This window comes from Erpetoichthys calabaricus, chromosome 2, assembly GCF_900747795.2.
Source record: "Erpetoichthys calabaricus chromosome 2, fErpCal1.3, whole genome shotgun sequence".
Lineage (NCBI taxonomy): Eukaryota > Metazoa > Chordata > Cladistia > Polypteriformes > Polypteridae > Erpetoichthys > Erpetoichthys calabaricus.
In genome coordinates this window covers 236610909-236629996 of record NC_041395.2, presented here as the reverse complement: position 1 = coordinate 236629996, position 19088 = coordinate 236610909, and the positions used below count along the sequence as shown (strand labels likewise).

The 19088-nt window shown below is 37.2% G+C and overlaps 1 protein-coding gene across 1 annotated transcript in view; it reads left to right on the top strand.

The window, feature by feature from the left end:
• The first annotated feature begins 10 nt into the window (after positions 1 to 10).
• The window catches only part of LOC114646892 (matrix metalloproteinase-21-like), a 37962-nt gene continuing 18884 nt past the window's right edge, over positions 11 to 19088 (top strand). The window contains exons 1-3 of the mRNA XM_028795282.2: positions 11 to 4622; positions 8905 to 9592; positions 10520 to 10659. Coding sequence (XP_028651115.1) covers positions 4470 to 4622; positions 8905 to 9592; positions 10520 to 10659 — 981 coding nt within the window. The 5' untranslated portion in view covers positions 11 to 4469. The remainder of the gene's footprint in view (positions 4623 to 8904; positions 9593 to 10519; positions 10660 to 19088) is intronic.

Genomic DNA, 19088 nt, shown 5'->3' with positions numbered 1-19088 from the left:
AATTTATTTTCAAAGGTCTTTCTTTGAAGTACACCGGTCAGCCACAATATTAAAATCAACTGTTTTTTATTGTGTAGGTCATCCTCATGCCATTAAAAAACAGCTCTGACCCATTGAGGTATGGATTCCATAAGACCATTAAAGGTGTTCTTTCATATCTGGCACCGAGGTGTTAGCAGCTGATCATTTAAGTCTTGAATTTTATAAGGTCTGGCCTCCATGGATCAAATTTGTTTTTCCAGCACATCCTACGGATACTCTATTGGATTGATATCTTGATATCGAGTCATGAAATTCAAACCATTCCTGAACAATTTTTGCAGTGTGGCAGGGCACGTTATTCTGCTGAAAGATGCCACAACCATCAGGGAAAACCATTGCCATGAAGAGTTGTACATGGTCTGCAGTAGTCCTTTAGGTAGGTGGTACGTGTCAAAGTAACATCCACTTGAATTCCAGGGTCCAAGAGTTTGCAGCAGGACATTGTCCAGAGCATCACACTGCCAGCTTGCCTTGTTCCCATACTGCATCCTGCTGCCATCTCTTCCCTACATAAACATTGCACACAAACCTGGCCACCCACATAATCTAAAACAATGTGATTCATCAGATCAGGTCACCTTTTTCAAATGCACTCCAGTCTAGTTCTGATGCTTATGTGCCCGTTGTAGGTGCTTTCAGTGGTGGACAGGGTTCAGCATCGATACTCTAACCAGTCTGTGGCCATGCAGCCCCATATGCAGCAAGCTTCAACGCACTGTGTGTTATCACACCTTTTTCTCATGGCCAGAATTTCGTTTTTCAGCAATTTGTGGTACAGTAGCACTTCTATGTGATCGGGCCAGATGGGCTAGCCTTCATTCCCCATTTGTATCAATGAGCCTTGTGCTCGCATGACTTATCACCGGTTCACTGGTTGTCCTTCCTTGGACCACCTTTTGTTAGGTACTAAACACTGCATACTGGGAACACCCACAAGACCTGCTGTTTTGAAGATGCTTTGACCCAGCTGTCTAGCCATCTTAATTTGGCTGTTGCTACAATTACTCAGATCCTTATGCTTACCCATTTTTCCTGCTTCCAACACATCACCACTAGGAATTAACTGTTCACTTGCTGCCTAATATATCCCACTCTTTGACCGGTGCCAGTGTAATGAGATAGTCAATGTTACTCACTTAACCCGTCAGTGGTTTTAATGTGGCTGAGCAGTGTAGAGGTGACCGTCTATATCTGTTTTCATAGAGTTACAGTTAAAGAGATTTTTGATGACATCCTTGGAAATATAAAAAATGTAATACAATCAAATATTTGGTATTTTCTCATGCTGAAAAAAATGAAAGTTTTTTTGTAACAGTAAAATTTTTTAAACCATCATTCAGCATTTCATAGGAAACTTTTTGTTTCCACTGTCACCATTTATATGCAAATCCTCTATAAAGTTTAATCTGTGAACTCATCCATCCTCTTCAACCCACAGCTGCATTTCCGAACAGACACAGCATGTGAAACACAGTGGCTGTAGGAGAGCTACACCGACTATGTGACACGTCATATCATTGGATCAGTTTGTGATAAAAACTCATAAAAGAGCAATTCTATTAATTTATTAAAGTAAAAGTTACTGCCAAGGTCCTCTACATTGTTGAAATGCCCTGGTGCCAATAACAGCCAGTAATTGTTTGGGTAAACCTCCAATAACTTTGTATTCTAAGATGGGTCAATATGTGACAATTACTCCTTTTCTTTACCAAGTTAATTGAGGAAATTTTGTTGGCAATGCTTTTGATGGCTTGCCTTATATTCTATGATGGCATTAAGGTTGGTATTCTGTTACACTCAAACCTGCCATTTTTCTTTATTTTAAGCTACTATAGACTTTCTCTTCAACCTTGGCCTATTGAAATACAAACTTCTTCTCAAGCTGAACCTTCCTGGTACTCTTGCTCAGATATTTATTTCTTTAAAGTAACCCTAATAAGAGTGCCATGCCCTCCTTCAGAGTGGAATTCTCAAACTATGATGTAATCCACATACTTTGTGGAGGGGATGATATGACCAGGTTAACAGCATTTGAGTTACATCTTACATACGGCTTAGGCTACAGGACAGAAGGTTTCACTTTAGTTTCATCAAAATAAGAACAGCTTTTTGTCTCGCCAGGTGGTCTTTCTTGCCACTGTCCCATAATTTCCCATCTTCTTTCTTTTGAATTCCCTGAAGTTTGTTAATCCATGAACAGGATCTTTAACTTCAGGCACTAATTTATCACTCAATGTGAGTCATAGCTGATGTTGTGGTAGCACGTTAGGAAGTGCCTTTGTATGTGGCAAGTGTTTAGAAGGATTAATTTGTGTGTGTGTATAGGTACAATGTCTACAAAAAGAATTCACCCCTTTACTATTTTCACATTTTATTGCTATATAATACTGAATCCCACTGAATTTAATTTGGAGTTTCTGACACTGATCAACAGAAAGGCTCTTTAGTGTTAAATTAAAAACAGATCAGCCAAGTGACCTAAATTTATTACAAATATAAAGCATAAAATGATTAAAAGCATAAGTATTCACCCCCTTCTAGTCAATATTTAGTAGATGCACCTCTGGCAGCCGTGACAGTCTTCAGTCTATGTGCACTAGTCTCTATCAGCTATCTTCATCTACAAGAGTATGTTTTCCCTGTTCTTGTTTGCAAAACTGCTGAAGCCCTGTCAGGCTGCAGGGGGATCATGAGTGAACAGCCTTTTTCTAGTCCAGTCACAAATTCTCTACTGGATTGAGATCGGGAATGAGCCACTCCAGGACACTGATGTTGTTTTTAAGCTATTCCTGTGTTGCCTGGCCTTTATGCTTGGGGTTGTTGTCTTTCTGGAAAAGCCTGTATCAGGTTTTCCTCCAGGATTTCCATGTATTTAGCTGAATTTATTTTAGCCTTTATCCATACACACCTTCTGTAGGAAGGCATCCCCACAGTGTGATTCTGCCTTCCTCTGTGCGTCACAGTGGGAATGGTGTTTTTTTCATAATGTATAGTCTACACTAAATTAGTCTGAAAGCTCAGTTTTAGTCTGATCAGGCCATTGAACCTACTTACAGCTGACTTGTCTCTCGTGTGCCTTCTGAGAAACTCTAGTTGAGATGTCGTGCAGTTTGTAACAGTGGCATTCTCTTTGACACTGGTAAAGCATCCAGAAACATTTTTTGTCTGCACAGTCTGTCCAATCTTAACCACTGTAGCTTGTAACTCCTTCAGAGTTATCATAGGTCTCTTGGTGACCTCCTGTCACTAGTTGTCTGTTGAACTTAATGCCTCATTTACATGAATACGTAAACTAAGCTGATCGCGTGGCACAATGTGTTTTTCAAGTTCAAGAAAAAACTCAACAACCCAGTTCTGCCTGGTTCTTGGCACTAGGTGGAAAGCTGACGCTCTGGATGTAGAAGTGATTGTGCTTTGTGGTGGAATGAGACCTTGATTTATGCCCCAAGACCCCAAACTAAAGTAAGAGGATCCAGGAAATAAAATCAGTGAATGAAAATGTAGTAAAAGATATATACAGTTAAGGTCAGAAGTTTACATACACTTCCGGTGAATTCTTTAAAACTCACTTAATAACTCCACAGATTTTATACCAACAAACTGTAAATATGGCATATTGTTTAAGACAAATCAGCTTTGTGCAGGGCAAAAGTATTTTTTCCAACAGTGTTCACCGACAGATTATTTCAGTTTTTATTGACTAATGTAGGCCTAATGATTTCAGGGTTTCGTTATGTGCAAGTTATTAAACTTTCTGACAGTGTATGCGTCCCTTTTTTTGTTCACAGCGGAAATAATCCTACAGTAATTTAATACAGTTCAGAGTTTAAACGCGAAATAAGAATCTGTCAAAAAGTGTACGAAAGTGAGTCACTTTTTTTGTAATTATAAACTGCTGCTCTTGAGTGTGAACTTTTTAATATATTGCCATCCTCACTAACTGAAAAATAAATGTTGGGAAATATTTTGATGTGCTGAAAACTTGTTTTTGTTCTTTTATCTATGTGGTGTTTCGAATGTTTTTTTTCCCCTCAATTTACCTGGTTAAACATTACATCGTCTAATAGAATTAATCACCGGGCAGTGAATCGAAGCGGCAGACTTTCACACATCATTTTCCAGTAATGTCTAATGCTCCGGTATTTGCGCCCATCGCGCCTTCAGGCAGCTGCAGCGGAACAACGCGCTCATTCGTTACTTGTCAACCTCGAGTCTCAGGACTATGCTAGTTTCTCGACAGGAGGAGAAGGGAGGGGTGGCGGAGGAGGAGAGCGGGGCTGGAGTGTTTGCCAGCCTGCCTGCCGACGACTGGACCGTCAGGTGCAGGCAGCCCATAAAAAGCGGGCGCTGCCTTCACACGGACACGCATTTGTCAACAGAGCGAAGTCTGCACGGAGCGCGCCGACGCTCTTCCCCGCCCGGTCACGATGCTGAACTGTATCCAGCTGACACTCTTCATTTGCACTGTGCTTCCACCTTACTGCGACTCGGAGAAACTTTTCCACAGCCGGGACCATTCAGATATCGAGCTTCCAACGAGTCATCGTGCTGAGGTTATTGTGGACGAAGTCACTGCAAAGGTATCTATCTATCTATCTATCTATCTATCTATCTATCTATCTATCTATCTATCTATCTATCTATCTATCTATCTATCTATCTGTCTGTCTGTCTGTCTGTCTGTCTGTCTGTCTGTTACCAGGAAAGGAAGACAAGGAACTTTCCGTTAAAAGTTCATTTAGTTTGTGACTCCAGCCAAAAAAAGGTCTGTAAACAAATAGTCGATAAGAATTCAGGATTTGCGCCTTGACCACGGCCAACAGGTCACTTAACGGACGACCATTTATCCATCCATTTCCAGGGTCCACTTTTTTTTCCTATAATCGTGACAATGGCGCTAGTGCACTACGGTGTATTATTCAGCTGTGTGTTATTTTGATTGATCTCAAGTTATTTAAAATGTTGTCGCGTTGCACCCCTCAGAAAAGTAGTTTTTCGAACTTGACCTGTGACGCGGCACACCATCCAAGTTGTATTGTGTCTTGAGTTGGGTGCACAAGAGGACAGATGAACATATCTTTGGAAAAAGTGAAAAACAATACCAGCAACCTAAGCTAAAGCAGAACGTCATACTATCTTAAATCAAATAAAGCCCAAGGGTTTAGAGAAACGGTCATGCAGATCTGGGTATTGAACCCACATTCCTGGAATTGCAAGAGAGCAGAGCTAAATAGTTAGCCACCAGGTGACATGCACATTATAATTTAATTCTAAAGACTCACCCGATTCATGTATTCACACCAGCCTAGCTTGAAATGGAAAAGAAATCCTGTTGTAAAACTTCTTTATATACCCAGCTCTGTGCTCCAGTCAATAACTATCAACAGTTTACCAGTAATCCAGTCATCCACCAGTTACTTAAAATATTTAACCAATGCAGGACACATTTCAAGGTAGAGAAGCTCTTACCAGTTGTTCCTATACTTGTTAATCACCTTTTTCCACCTCGGCAGACATACTCTATTTAAACAGATGGGATTAAGACACTTAGAGATCTTTATATGAATTGAATAGTTGCATCTTATGAACAATTACATTCCAAAGTTAACTTTCCAGCTACACACTATAGCTATATATAAATTAGAAACCTTTGGTAAAAGAAAATTACCCAATTTTCCACATCTTGCTCACATATCTATCCCAGAGGCCATACTGATTGTCCTGATGAAGACTCATAGAGCAAATCAACAAGAATCTACCCTTTACAGATCCAAGGGAACAGTAGGAAAGGGACCTTTCAATCGGCATCTCAGAAAAGGAGTGGAACTTGGCTATTAATAAAATAATGTACACTCTAGTTGTATATGTGCCAAGCCTTCCAAGTAAAGGTCTGTCATCAACCACATTGACCCCATTTAGAACTGGCCAAAATGTATCCAGGGCATGATCCAACTGCAAGTGCTGACATTTAGCTCTGCATCACTATGCACTAAATGAATGCACTCAGTTACCATAAGTTCGGACAAAAATCGCTACATACTTCTCAGACCACCTTGGTGTTACAAGGACTCCTAATTAACAGTGATATTTGGTGTGCCCCCAGATGGCATTTCAATGCATAGGGATGAGTCGCTTTTGATAGCCTGTACCACTCAGCTATCACATAAACTTATCTTGCTCAACTACTGTAGAAGAATCACGACCCCACTTCTGTAACTCAGTGTGTAAGTGACTTTCTATATCATTTCAAATAATAAAAAAGCGACTTCTCTCTTAGAGGATATGTCCAAAACTTTCTTTAATAAAATGGAAAGAATTCGTTAATCTTATTTTAGTATAAGCATGCTGGGCTCTCTTATGTGATTAGTTGTTCTATTATAAATAGAAGTTTTTTTTTTTTTTTGCTTTTGAATCATGTTTTTCTGTTTCTCATGGTGGTTTGGGGGGGGTTGGCTGGATCTTGTTTTGTTTCTGTTTGTGCTTTGTGTGTTTTTTTCCTGTATTTATTTTGAAGCTAATAGATGTATCAATTATTTTATTGTTGTCAGTTTGATTGTGTGACATGTCATTGCAATGTTCTGGTTTTTGAAAACTAAAATAAAAAGAAGCCCCTAAACAAATCAGTACTTGTTTTAGTTTTTCAACACTGCAACTGGGCAGAATGTTTCAGATGAACTTTTGCAAGTGATGTTTTACTCACTGTCATGGATGGCAAACTAAGGGTGCAGCCCAGACACTTTGGTTCCTTTCCCAGTTCAGACACTATTTCTGGGAACCTTGCAAGTTAATTGGTGACTGAATTAGCTTGGTGTGCATGTCTTACAAACTAATGGCGTCCCATCAAGGACTAAGTATTGTCCTGTGCCCAGTGCTGCTAAGACAACCTGCAGCTCCCTGGGATCTTGTAATGGATAGAGTAAGCTTACAAAATGGAAGGATAGATTGAACAATTGTTATAATTATAGGATTGCTAAGGTTATTTTTTTTGTACTTTTTCTTAATGGTTCAAGAGTTCATTAAATGGGCTCCAGACAGTTAAGTTAAGTTCAGTAAATACAAATAAACATTAAAAAAATAAAAAAGGTGCAGATGTTCCTAAGCCGACCCTTGCACGCGAATCTTAGTGACCAAGGATTGGACTGTGCTATAAACTTATGGTCATGGGGCCTCCTTAAATGTGAGGGAGGTGACCCTCATGTTTTTACAATGCCTGAGGTCAGAGAAATGTCGAGGTTCTGCTCCAAGTTAATAAAAAGAAGATGCATCATGGGGGTGGAAGGATTCGTTTTGAAAAAGAATTAGTAAATAAATGGCTAATGAAGATCCCACGTCAGGTTTTGAAGAATGTGGGCAAATGGGAGTAACACTAAGAGTCAAGATTCTGGAATGTTTACAAATTGGGGCAGTGAGCCTGACAGCATCTTTTTATTTTTTGACCCCCTGGATTTTAGCAAATGGTAATCCTATAACGTATCTGTTGATAACGTGAGAAAAATGTAGCTTACTGGGAGTTTAATAAACTATTATATAGTTAAATAGTATAAATAAATGCAGGGCCAATGAAACAAATCAGGTAGAAATGTTTAGTGCTATAAGAAATCTGAATGTGGCCTTCCTGTTAAGTCAATGGATTTTAAGCACCTTGTGGTGAAATTTTAACAAATTTGGTTGTAGGCCTGAAGCCCTGTCATGTCCCGAACCATGCTTTACCCTTCAATGAAAGCCATAATTTGACACTACCTGAATCATTTTTTTCAACATAATGACCACTTCATCACCTAACAATTTCAGTCTTTTATTATCTGAATCTTTCCAGTTCATTTTTTGGCCCAATTCACTTCTTAGGACGAGTTTTTTCTGGCTGGCCAAGTTGGCCTGTTTTCTCTACCCATAAACCTCTGAGACCATAAAAATGAATCTCAGCTAAATTAATTAATCAGAAATCTTTGTTATTTATGAGAGTATAAAGGAAAACACAATAACAAAATATCAAATTAAAGTAATGTACAATATTATCATATTAAGCTAACGTCTTGCCTACCAAGTGTATCAATCTATAAAATACAGTATACAGTAGTGTAATATTATACAGAATACTCTTCTGTCTTCAGAATGGAATGCCTGCTTCAATTCATTCTACTGTCTGATTTATTGTGGACTTTTGGTGCAAGTTCATTCCAAATATTTTTTTTTTATTTCAAAGTACCTTTATCCTTAAAAGAGCATTATATTCTGGAGTATTTCTGTAATCATCTTTTGTGTTTCCTTTTTTATGAAATATACTTTTGGTTATGTAGGAGTGCTATTGACATATTCAATATTTATTTCTTACAAGGATACTATTGTCCATTCTAGCTTAACAGAAAAGTATTATAATAAATGCTGCAGTTAAACTGCTGTATAAGGAAAACATTGTTTAAATGTACTATTTACCTATTAGCCAAGTATTCCTTTCTTACAAAGATGATATTGTGTTCTTTCACTCTTTATAAATAAATATTTTGATTGGTGTTGTCATAATATAGTTTCACTTTTTCTTTTATCTGTAAGGTAAAACTGGTGTTTTTATGACTATATAATTATATTCACATTGATTTGATCTATTAAAATATTTCAAAAGTTGCTGTAACTAAAGAATAACAATTGCAGAGTTAAATACACCTAGTTTCCTCTAAAGGTAAAACCGTTCTCTTTCTATTTTGCAATTGTTTTATTTGGTAATACAAATCTATCTAACGAAATGTCTTAAGTGGTGCTTCAAATGAAGAAAACAATTTTTTATTCATTTTAAATATTCTAACTCAATAAAATGCTTTATGCACTTTTTAAAATCAATATATTTGGTTGTTTCTGAATTTCCAGCAATTCTTAGAAAAGTATGGATTCACAAATCCAGTTAAGTGGGATGAGAAGCACTATGAACAAGAAGAAAGCTTTATCGATGCTAATCGAGCACCCAAGGACATCCTGTCTTTAATTCAGGAAGGGACTTTTGCATCCCGCAGCAGTGGTGAAAGTGATGCTGAAAATCCTCTACAGAAACCACAATACATGAAAGCCCTCAAGGAATTTCAGAAGGCGTACAATCTTCCGATCACAGGAGTGCTGGATGATGCGACCAAGGCGGTCATGAATAAACCAAGGTGTGGTGTGCCAGACAAGAAGGCTGACCTAAACAACACTATTGACAACACAACAACCAGCATAACCAATGAGACACTGGATAATCGCACGGCCCAAGTTGAAAGGCAAGCGAGTTATTCTGCTGGCACAAGGCAAAAACGTTCCCTTGAAATGCTCCTGTTTCGAGGAAGGAAGAAACGATCAGAAGGAGATACACCAAGCATATCAGGGCAGATGGCTTTTTCTAAGACAGTGTTGAAGTGGAGGCTCATTGGTGAGGGTTACAGCAGTCAGCTCTCAATAGATGACCAGAGATATGTCTTCAGACTGGCTTTTAGGATGTGGAGCGAAGTGTCTCCTTTGTTATTTGAAGAGGACAATACCTCGCCCCTGTCCATGATTGACATCCGGCTTGGCTTTGGCACAGGTAAAAAAGCTTTGTGTTGTTTCCTGTTCACCCTGGTTATTTCACAAGTGGGCTTCTTACTCTAGAGTTACTGAATTTGATCATTTTCAGTTTGTGACTGAATTCCTTTCTCTTTCAAGGTTTCTTATGCCTGGTGTTCATTTATGGTAATGGCAGCTTAATTTTCAGTCAAAAAAAATAATCCAATCAATCTGTTTTCAGAACTCACTTTTTTTGGGGTTGTGTGAGAGCTAGAGTCCTAGCCATAACATGGGAACCAACTCTGGCTGTCTATCATAGCCCAAACTGATTTGAGTTTAGAGTTACCAATTAAACTAATACCATATCTTTATAAGTCAGTCATTGTTCCTAGAGAAAACCCATGTTGAAAAAAGATAAATGTGGTGACTTTGCAGTACCAGCCCTGTACTGGGTCCTAACACCATGCCATGAAAATCATAATTTTCGTTTAGATAACAAACAGAGTAAGTAACATGATCTAGTTATCTTATATTCTGGGTCTATTGGCTCTGCATCTCTGCAACATTACAAGCAAGTTACACTGTTACAGACAACTATATTTTTGATGTAGAATAAATATACTTCATTGACTAAGAGCTTTTTTTGGGCATTCTTTCTGTGTTTGGTTGGGTTTTCCTCCGACATACTAAACACATGCATTATAGGTTCACCTTGAAGCATGTTCAGAGTTAGTTCCTGACTAGCTGCCAGGGCGGACCCTGAAATTAAATTAAGAATGATCAGAAAATGGATGTATTGAGAGTTCAGCAATGAAAACTAATGAACACAGTAGAAGATGATTACCAGACTTAAGAAACCAGGTTTGAGTTACCAACAGTTTGTGATTTTTGAGCAAAGATATTAGAAAATACTAATGTGATCAATTGAACATCCCTATAATAAACACACTGTGCATTTGTAATTCAGGTCGCCATTTAGGCTGTGCACAGACCTTTGATGGGGCTGGACGAGAGTTTGCTCATGCCTGGCAGCTGGGAGATATCCACTTTGATGACGATGAGCATTTCACTGCTCCAAGCAATGACAATGGCATTAGTCTGCTTAAGGTAAGATGGGAGCATGTTCAATGAGCTGATCATTAAGCCATAAAGATTTTTGATAGTTATTACTTCCCACTGCTCTAGATCTTATTTTGTTTGTCTTACAGCACATTTTGTATGATTTGTCTTTTCATAAGCCCTTTCCATATTGTTTGGACTTCAAATGCCTTGCTTCCACAGTGTGAAACAATTTAGAGTCCTAAACAGTTTAAAAAATGCTTCCTGTGAAGCTTTTCTGTGTGCTTTCGGGGGATTTCAGAGTTGTCATTTGTAAAGTCACTTGGTCTCTCCTTCCACTCCTTTTCACTTAATATGCATTTACGTGTGGATATTTTGTAGAAATTTGTGGTTGTTGTTTATTTTTTATTTGAGTAAAACACAAAAGCAAGTAAAGATGTTCTGTCATTTGGAAATGATTTATGGTTATATGACATCTCCAAATTAAAACAAAACTTTAGTCAGAGTGGCATTTTTATACAACAGTATTTTTTAATATTGTGAAATAAGAATACAAAAAATGAGAGTTTAGTATAAACTGTAAGATTACATACTTATCGAGTGCCTAATTCATATATTGCCTTTAAAAACTGTAAGAAATATTTTCATTTTAAGTGTTCCAAATCTCCCAGAACTGCAATTTGCACTGCTTTCCTGAACTTCGAGCAGTGGCAGCTGGTGAAAAAAATTTGGCCAGGGGCTCGGTTTTTTTTTTTGAGACTGAAGCAGCACTTCATAGCTCAGGAGAAAAGAAAACACACACACAAATTGCAATGTTGCCTACATACTGCTCAGTAGCACTGCTTGAACATAAGTGTTGCCCTTCTTTTTCTTTAAGCCTGAAAATTTCTCAATAACGTTTTGATAAATTGAATCATTTCAGTCACTAGTCTCTCCTCTATTGAATGGATTCAGCCTCACCTGAGTCATGGTGATTCTAAGAAAAGTTTTATGTATTTTGGAAAACTTCCTAATATTTACAAAAATATGTAATTCTTCAATGTTTGATAGGCTGCAGGACTCCAATAGATTAAGAGTTTGAAACTTAGACTTCTTAATGGGTGACAGATGAACTATTTAAAAAAATAAATGCATATTTTTGGATCACGACAGAACTTGAGCATATTTACTTCATATCAAATGTCACATGTCCTAAATTCTTCATAACAGATAGATAGATAGATAGATAGATAGATAGATAGATAGATAGATAGATAGATAGATAGATAGATAGATTAATAAAGTATATATCTATCTATCTATTATAATATAATATAATATAATATATATATTATTATGTTATAATAATACTTATAACAATATATAATCTAACGTTAATGTAACCCAAATCTCACTTAAAACAACACGTTTAAAGCTTGTACACAATTTCCTTTAGCAATACTGAAATTAAACTTTTTTAGTTTACTTATTGTACTTGTGGCAAAATAAACACTTTATTTTTTTTAAGTAAAAAATTATTTATAAAGCGCCTATCACAGAAAAAAGTCACAAAGCACTGAATGATAAAACATAGAATAAAATGAAATATTGAAACAAAATAAAAAGAAATGACAATATAAAAAATACCTGCAGATGACAGCGCTACCTAAATGCCAGTCTGAACAGATGCAATTATTTTTAATTAAGTTAGAAGATGTATGCATTGCACAGAGTATTCTGTGGAGTCCAAAAGCTCGCTCTGTACAACTTTTGAAGTTCCTTAAATACAGTGGCAGGCACTCTCAAGGTACTCTTTCAAATCTCCATCAAAAGAGGCAACAAAATCCACCAACCCACGGAAAATCCCGGGCTTATTAGAGTTCTCACTGTCATCATGGCCACACAAAGCCAATTCAAATGCTGTACAAAATTTCACATAGTCTATTATTCTGGACAGGATGTGTCAATTTTTGGTCACCTCTTTGCTGAGCCTTCTAATGCCAGTCTTATAGTCTTCTTCTAGCTGTTTAGCAATAATAAGCATGTCTAAATTAAATTTTAGAAATAACTAAATAATTCAGAAATAACTGAAATTTCTTTGATTTCTGAAGTTCCACTTGAAGTTGCCATTGCTGTAAAGTCGTACTAACTCACTTGAAATAGTACATCAACAATTGTCCAATCACATTAAATTAAAAAAAACATTAAACAACACTAATTTGCTGCCAATAAATGAAAAAGGAATTTGGAAACTGGATGAACCTCTGACAGAATCAGAAGACAGAATTATGAGAGTCAACAGCTTGTGTTATTGGTACTTAACAGGACAGTGCTCAAAGTTAGCAAGTGTCACTTCAAACTATGAAGAGAAGACTTTGAGTTGCAGGTTTGACAGTGAGAAAGTCATTGCAAAATTATATGGTACCATAAACATTTTTTTTAACCTTTGACAGTTTACTGCATAGCTTGGTACCATTTCAAATTATTCATGTTATTCACTGGACTTAAATGTCAATAAAAACTGGAAAAATAGGGGTGTTCTAAAACTTTTAACCTGTATTTACCTGAAATTGTTATTTTTCCATTTCTGGGTTCCTGATGCACTGAATTGAATCAGGCAGTTTTAAAATATTTTTCTGTAGTAGGTACTATATTTTAACTCACTTTAATCCTTTCTTTTTTGTGTCAGTATAGCCAGAGTGCAACATTATTGCAAAGGCAGGGAACAGAACCTGAGTGAGACACTTGTCTTATCACACACAGTAGATGCACACAAAATCACCCTCACTCAGACTCCTTCTTTGTTTTTTTTTTTGTTTTTTTTTTTTCTAAGCAAGCTTTTCCAATAAAGGGCCACAGGATACATTAGCCAAGCAAATATGAGGTAGCAACCAGCCTTTTATGGACAGCTAGTCCGACACTGAATTCATTTAGAGTTGTTAATTAACTTAACACATACATAAAGTGGTAGGAGTATACAGAGAAAAACCCACTTGTGCATGGAAAGAACATGGTAAATTACACACACAGACAGTGACATGGCCAGGATGTGAAATCAGTCTGTTTGACCTATGAGGAGACAACCATTTTGCCATAATAAGTCCACATAAATAGGTCTACAGGGATAAATGATTTTAATAATTATAATTACTATACATAACAAACAATAATAATAATAATGCATCTTTAGTATGTGCAAAGAGGAAACACAAATGGAAACGGAGAGAATGGCAGACATCTTGGATTTGTGAGGCAGCAGTTGTTCCACATGAAGAGTATTCTTATTAAAATGTATAAACTTTTAGGTATGGATGGAAAAATCAGAAATAATTTCCAACAAAGCCCAAAAATTAACTCATTTTATTGGGTTTGATTGCAACCTCATGGCGGACACCATCATATAATTATTCTTTAATTAGCAGACGCCTTTATCCTACCAATTGAATAGGCAAAAGTTTCATTATTTGGTAACACTCATTACTCTGGCATATACTATGTTCTAATGACTAGAGTGTTGGATTCCAAAGCATAAGGGAGTAGATTTATCTATCTAATATCTCTGCAAAATGTATCGAGAGTTACTGTGTGCATGTTTGGAATTCATAACTATACACATGACAATAACATGATGAAAATGGAGGGAATGCTGGTGCACACATGTTGCTGCTTTTCCCTGTTAACAACACTTTTCGTTAACATTTGCATTGAATTTTGTACTGTTTGCACATCTTTTACTTTTTTTTACTGTATGTATAGTTCATGGATGCAATTAATTACTTTCTGTATTGAATTTGGATTTATTTTTAATGGACTATGCCTTTACCATTGGCTATACCTGTCACAGCCTAAGGGACAATTGATTTAATTATTTTTGTGGTACACTGCCTGATTCCTGATTTGTGAACGTTTTTTTTGCATTGTGAGATCCAGAAACTGTGAATGTTCATCCATCCATTTTCCAACCCGCTGAATCCGAACACAGGGTCACGGGGGTCTGCTGGAGCCAATCCCAGCCAACACAGGGCACAAGGCAGGGACCAATCCCGGGCAGGGTGCCAACCCACCGCAGGACACACACAAACACACCCACACACACTAGGGCCAATTTAGAATCGCCAATCCACCTAACCTGCATGTCTTTGGAATGTGGAGGAAACCGGAGTGCCCGGAGGAAACCCACGCAGACACGGGGAGAACATGCAAACTCCACGCAGGGAGGACCCGGGAATCGAACCCAGGTCCCCAGATCTCCCAACTGCGAGGCAGCAGCGCTACCCACTGCGTCACCGTGCCGCCCACTGTGAATGTTCTGTTTTCTAAATGTCAATGCCTTCTAAAACATCCTTCAACTGGAGAAATTAACTGATGGTCACACCCACCTGGTGTGCTAAGGCAACCACACCTGTGATTACCATGGCTACATGTATATGGTTATATTTTGGGACAGTAATTTTCACCTCTCTTTCACCTCATCACCTCTCCCTCCTCTTACCTGAATAGTCAAATTTCTTTTAGAAACCTTAAAAATATCTGTCCAACTCTCTTTGCTGGATCCATTTCTGATCTTTTTCTGTCCTCTCCTATTCTATCCGCACTATAGAGTCTTATTGACTACTATAATTCAGCCCTTCATTCTATACTAGATAAAACAGCTCCTTTAAAACATAAGAAAGTTTCCTTTAAGCGTTAAGACTGGCCTCACTGTGCACGTCCAGGCTTTCTCTGACCATCAGAGGGCTTACAGAAATGCACTAACTACAGCAAAGACCAAACTTTATGGCAGAATAATAGAAACTGGCCATGATAACCAGAGAGTTTTTGTTCTCCATTGCTAATAAAGTACTTCAACCTACATCTGGCACAACTTGCTTCTCTACTGAATTCTGTGAAAAATTCCTCCACTTTTTCTGTAATAAAATTAAAAATCCAAATAATTCAACTAACATAAGTCCATCATCTGTTTATATCTTTCTTTGTCTTCTCATAAAATCCAGTTCCTTTTCTAAGTTTTCACCAGTCCCTTTTGCATTTATTTATGACAGGCTTTGTAAGATTAGACCAACTACTTATGTACTGGACCCCATCCTAACCATACTTCTTAAATCCTCTTTTCATGCCATAATCTGGACTGTTACAACAATAATAAATACATCCCTTGACACTGGCTTTGTGCCAGCCACTTTTAAAATCGTCTTTTGTGAGTCCAGTGTTAAAAAAGTCGTGTCTTAATGCTGACAATCTTCTGCCTATTTCTCACTTACCTTTTCTGCTTAAAGTTCTTGAGTGTGTTGTAACCTCCCAACTTACCAATTATTTCTAATAAACTGATGGAAACCTTTCTATTAATAGCCTAAAAAGCTTTAAATAGCCTTGCACCGGACTACATCAGTGACGTTTTCCATCATTGTGCTCCTGTTCACCCACTAAGGTTCATCCCATACTAACCTGCACTCTGTATGTGACAGGGCCTGCAGCTGTATAGCGCCCAGACTTTGGAATAACCTGCTTAAATTAATTAGATCAGCTGACTCAATTCATTATTTTAAAATACAACTTAAAACACATCTGTACAGGAAAGTGATAAACTTAACCTAACATTCTGCCTCTTCTTTCAGTTTACCTCTCTCTCCAGATGCTCATGGTAATCTGCATGTGTTATGTCACAAATTGTGTTATTTGTTCTGGCCTTTCTTCTAGCATTGAATTTAGTATTTTACTCTGGTTTATTGTCCTTTGTTATATTTAATGCTTTGTATATCCTGTATTTATCTGTTTTTAGTATTCTATACAGATATTTATTATTAATACTGAATTACGAGTTAGAAAAGGAATGCATTCATGTATATCCAGAAAAGGCATAAACAGATATAGGTTGTTTCCACACTGAAAAATAAAACGACTTCAACATATGTGCGTGTGTGTGTGTGCGTGCGTGCAAGTGTGTGTGGGTGTGTATGTGTGTGTGTGTGTGTGTGTGTGTGTGTGTGTTTGCATTAGACATTCAGAATACAGCTGAAATGTGGACTAAACCTTCTTTTTATTCATTTATTATTTTCCTTTATCCTTTCTTACTTCACATGTAATTATAATTTGTAGGTGACTAGCTCAAATTTTGTATTTGCTAAAAACCATAAACCATTTACCTTAAGATCCTTTGTATGCTGCACGCTACATACTCTTCTTGCAATGTATGACACATCTTTATGCCTTCCGATTCTAAAGAAGTCATTTCAATGCCCCCCACCTATGTCTCATGATACTGTAATTCATACCTGCTTCAGTTTATTACCAGCTATTAGGCTTTTTAAAATTGAACCCTACCCCGCCTTTACCCCAAGCTAGAAAGTTCAGTATGTAATTTACAGAACCCATACCCTTGCACAAATCTGAAACCATGGGACCTTTGCTCTCAAGGGAAACTTTTTTCTTTCTTGAAGATACAATATGTGTGTCATATAGCAGCACAGAAGTCACTAATAAAGCTAACTCCTGTGGGTACAGCGCCAGATCTGACCATCCAACAATGGCCATATTCTTTGCAGATCTCTTAGACTGTTTGTGGTATTATTGTCATTGTATAATTAATAACAATTTCACATACCTTTATATTAATTATGCATCCTTGTGAAGTTTGTAATGTGGGAACTTTTACAGCCAAACTAAAACTAGGCACAGGATACCTTCTAGGAGCTATTGTTACTTACGTTTTAAAAGACACAACCTCTGTGAAACCATTGTTATTATTAGGCATAACATAGTGCCATTTAATTTTTGTGAAGTTTTTTGTTGACCTTTGTTTTATGTTACTTAAACAAAAATTTAAAGCAATGGTAATCCTGAGCCAGACTGAACAAATGGATGCATTTGTAATGTCTGTGCTTCAGCAACTGTTATGAATATTAGAACAAATTTGTTAAAAACTGTTGGATCAGCCCGACAGGCTTGAGCACTCTGTAGCAGCACTACACTATTGGGCAGCATCGAGCTGCCGCAGGGGTTGCTGGAAGAAAGAAATATAGTAAGGTGGCACCTATAAAATAAAGCTGAAACACACAGGAAAAGACTGTGATCATCTGTGTATATATGTTTCAACGCTTCACTTTCAATTGGATAACAAATAAATCCAGAAAAATTGTAATCCAAGGTGGTTGTATGTTCTTGTCCTGTACCTGCTTGTTCATGTGGTTTAATCTTTTTTGGATACATCTTTGTCTGGGGAGCGTTCAGAATCACTTTAAATCTTCACAAAGCAACTGGAACCTGCTAGGACAAAACTTTACATTTCATTCAGAAGGCTGTTCACTGGGGTTTTCATTCCATTCCCCATCATCATTTGCATTTGTTGTACTAAACTGTGTCTGAACTTTTGTCATGGGTGTTTATCATTGATCACTTTGTGCTTAGTGTTTCGTTGGGTTTCGTTAGTATTTGTGTGTGCTAAGTAATTATTGCCATCAAGGTAAATTGGGTGGGATTTGCATATGTGTTGTTTGATAATTGTTTTTTGTCGTCTCTATTGTCTGAATATATCTTTTATTAACAGTCCAATTTGAGCCACTGTGTTATGCGTCTCTGTTTAAGAGTGTGCATAAAGGGTCAAGATTGGGTGTGTTCCTATGGTCCCCAAAGTAAAATAAACAAATCATCAACAATGTGAATCTGAGTGTATGCAATGGCTACAATCCTAGTTACCTAATTCCTTTAAAATAACATCAGGGAAAATTTTGAAAATCCCATAGTCTACTACTATAATTGGTAACCTTTTAAATTTTGCTCTTGATTCAATTTATGAAGAAAACCTTTATAACGTTTGTACAAAATTTACACTTAACAAATTTACAAGTGTGTCCCTATGCTGGTGAAGAATTTACTTGAAAGCTACAACAGAGTTCAACTGTACTAATTCTCTTTACAATTTTATACAACTCAATCTTGTCATCTCTTAAGGTGATTTCGCACTAATAGTCGGTTTGCTTTGTTTCTGAATCAGGAGATGATTGGTTACTTTGTTTCATTCTCCAGGTTAATCCGGTTGCGTTTCACACAGCAAATTTTCAAGAGAACCAGAAGTAACAATAAACACACATGTGTCATTGACTTCGTTCATTGGGCTGAAGCAATTTTTCTTGGTTAAAGTCATCATGAAGAGTCAGCAAAAGCTGTGTTTATATATATATATAAACTACTAGCTATCCCCCGCAGCTCTACCCACGTAGTAGTGAAACAGGACAAATTTTAAAAGTCAATGAAAAAATGTTATAAAAATGTAATAATTTGTATTGAGAAGAATTTATATTGATAGCTTTCATATCCGATTCATATCTTGATAGCAATATTTTTGGTTTTACTATCAGGAACAAAAATGTAGCTGTGATCTCTTTGCCAAAAATTTAAAAAGTTGGCAAGGTATCTCTGGCCAAGCAGCAGGTAGGTATGTTCCGACGTTAAATGTTGTCACTGTATCTGATAATGTACAGCTCTGATGGGAGGGTGTCCCC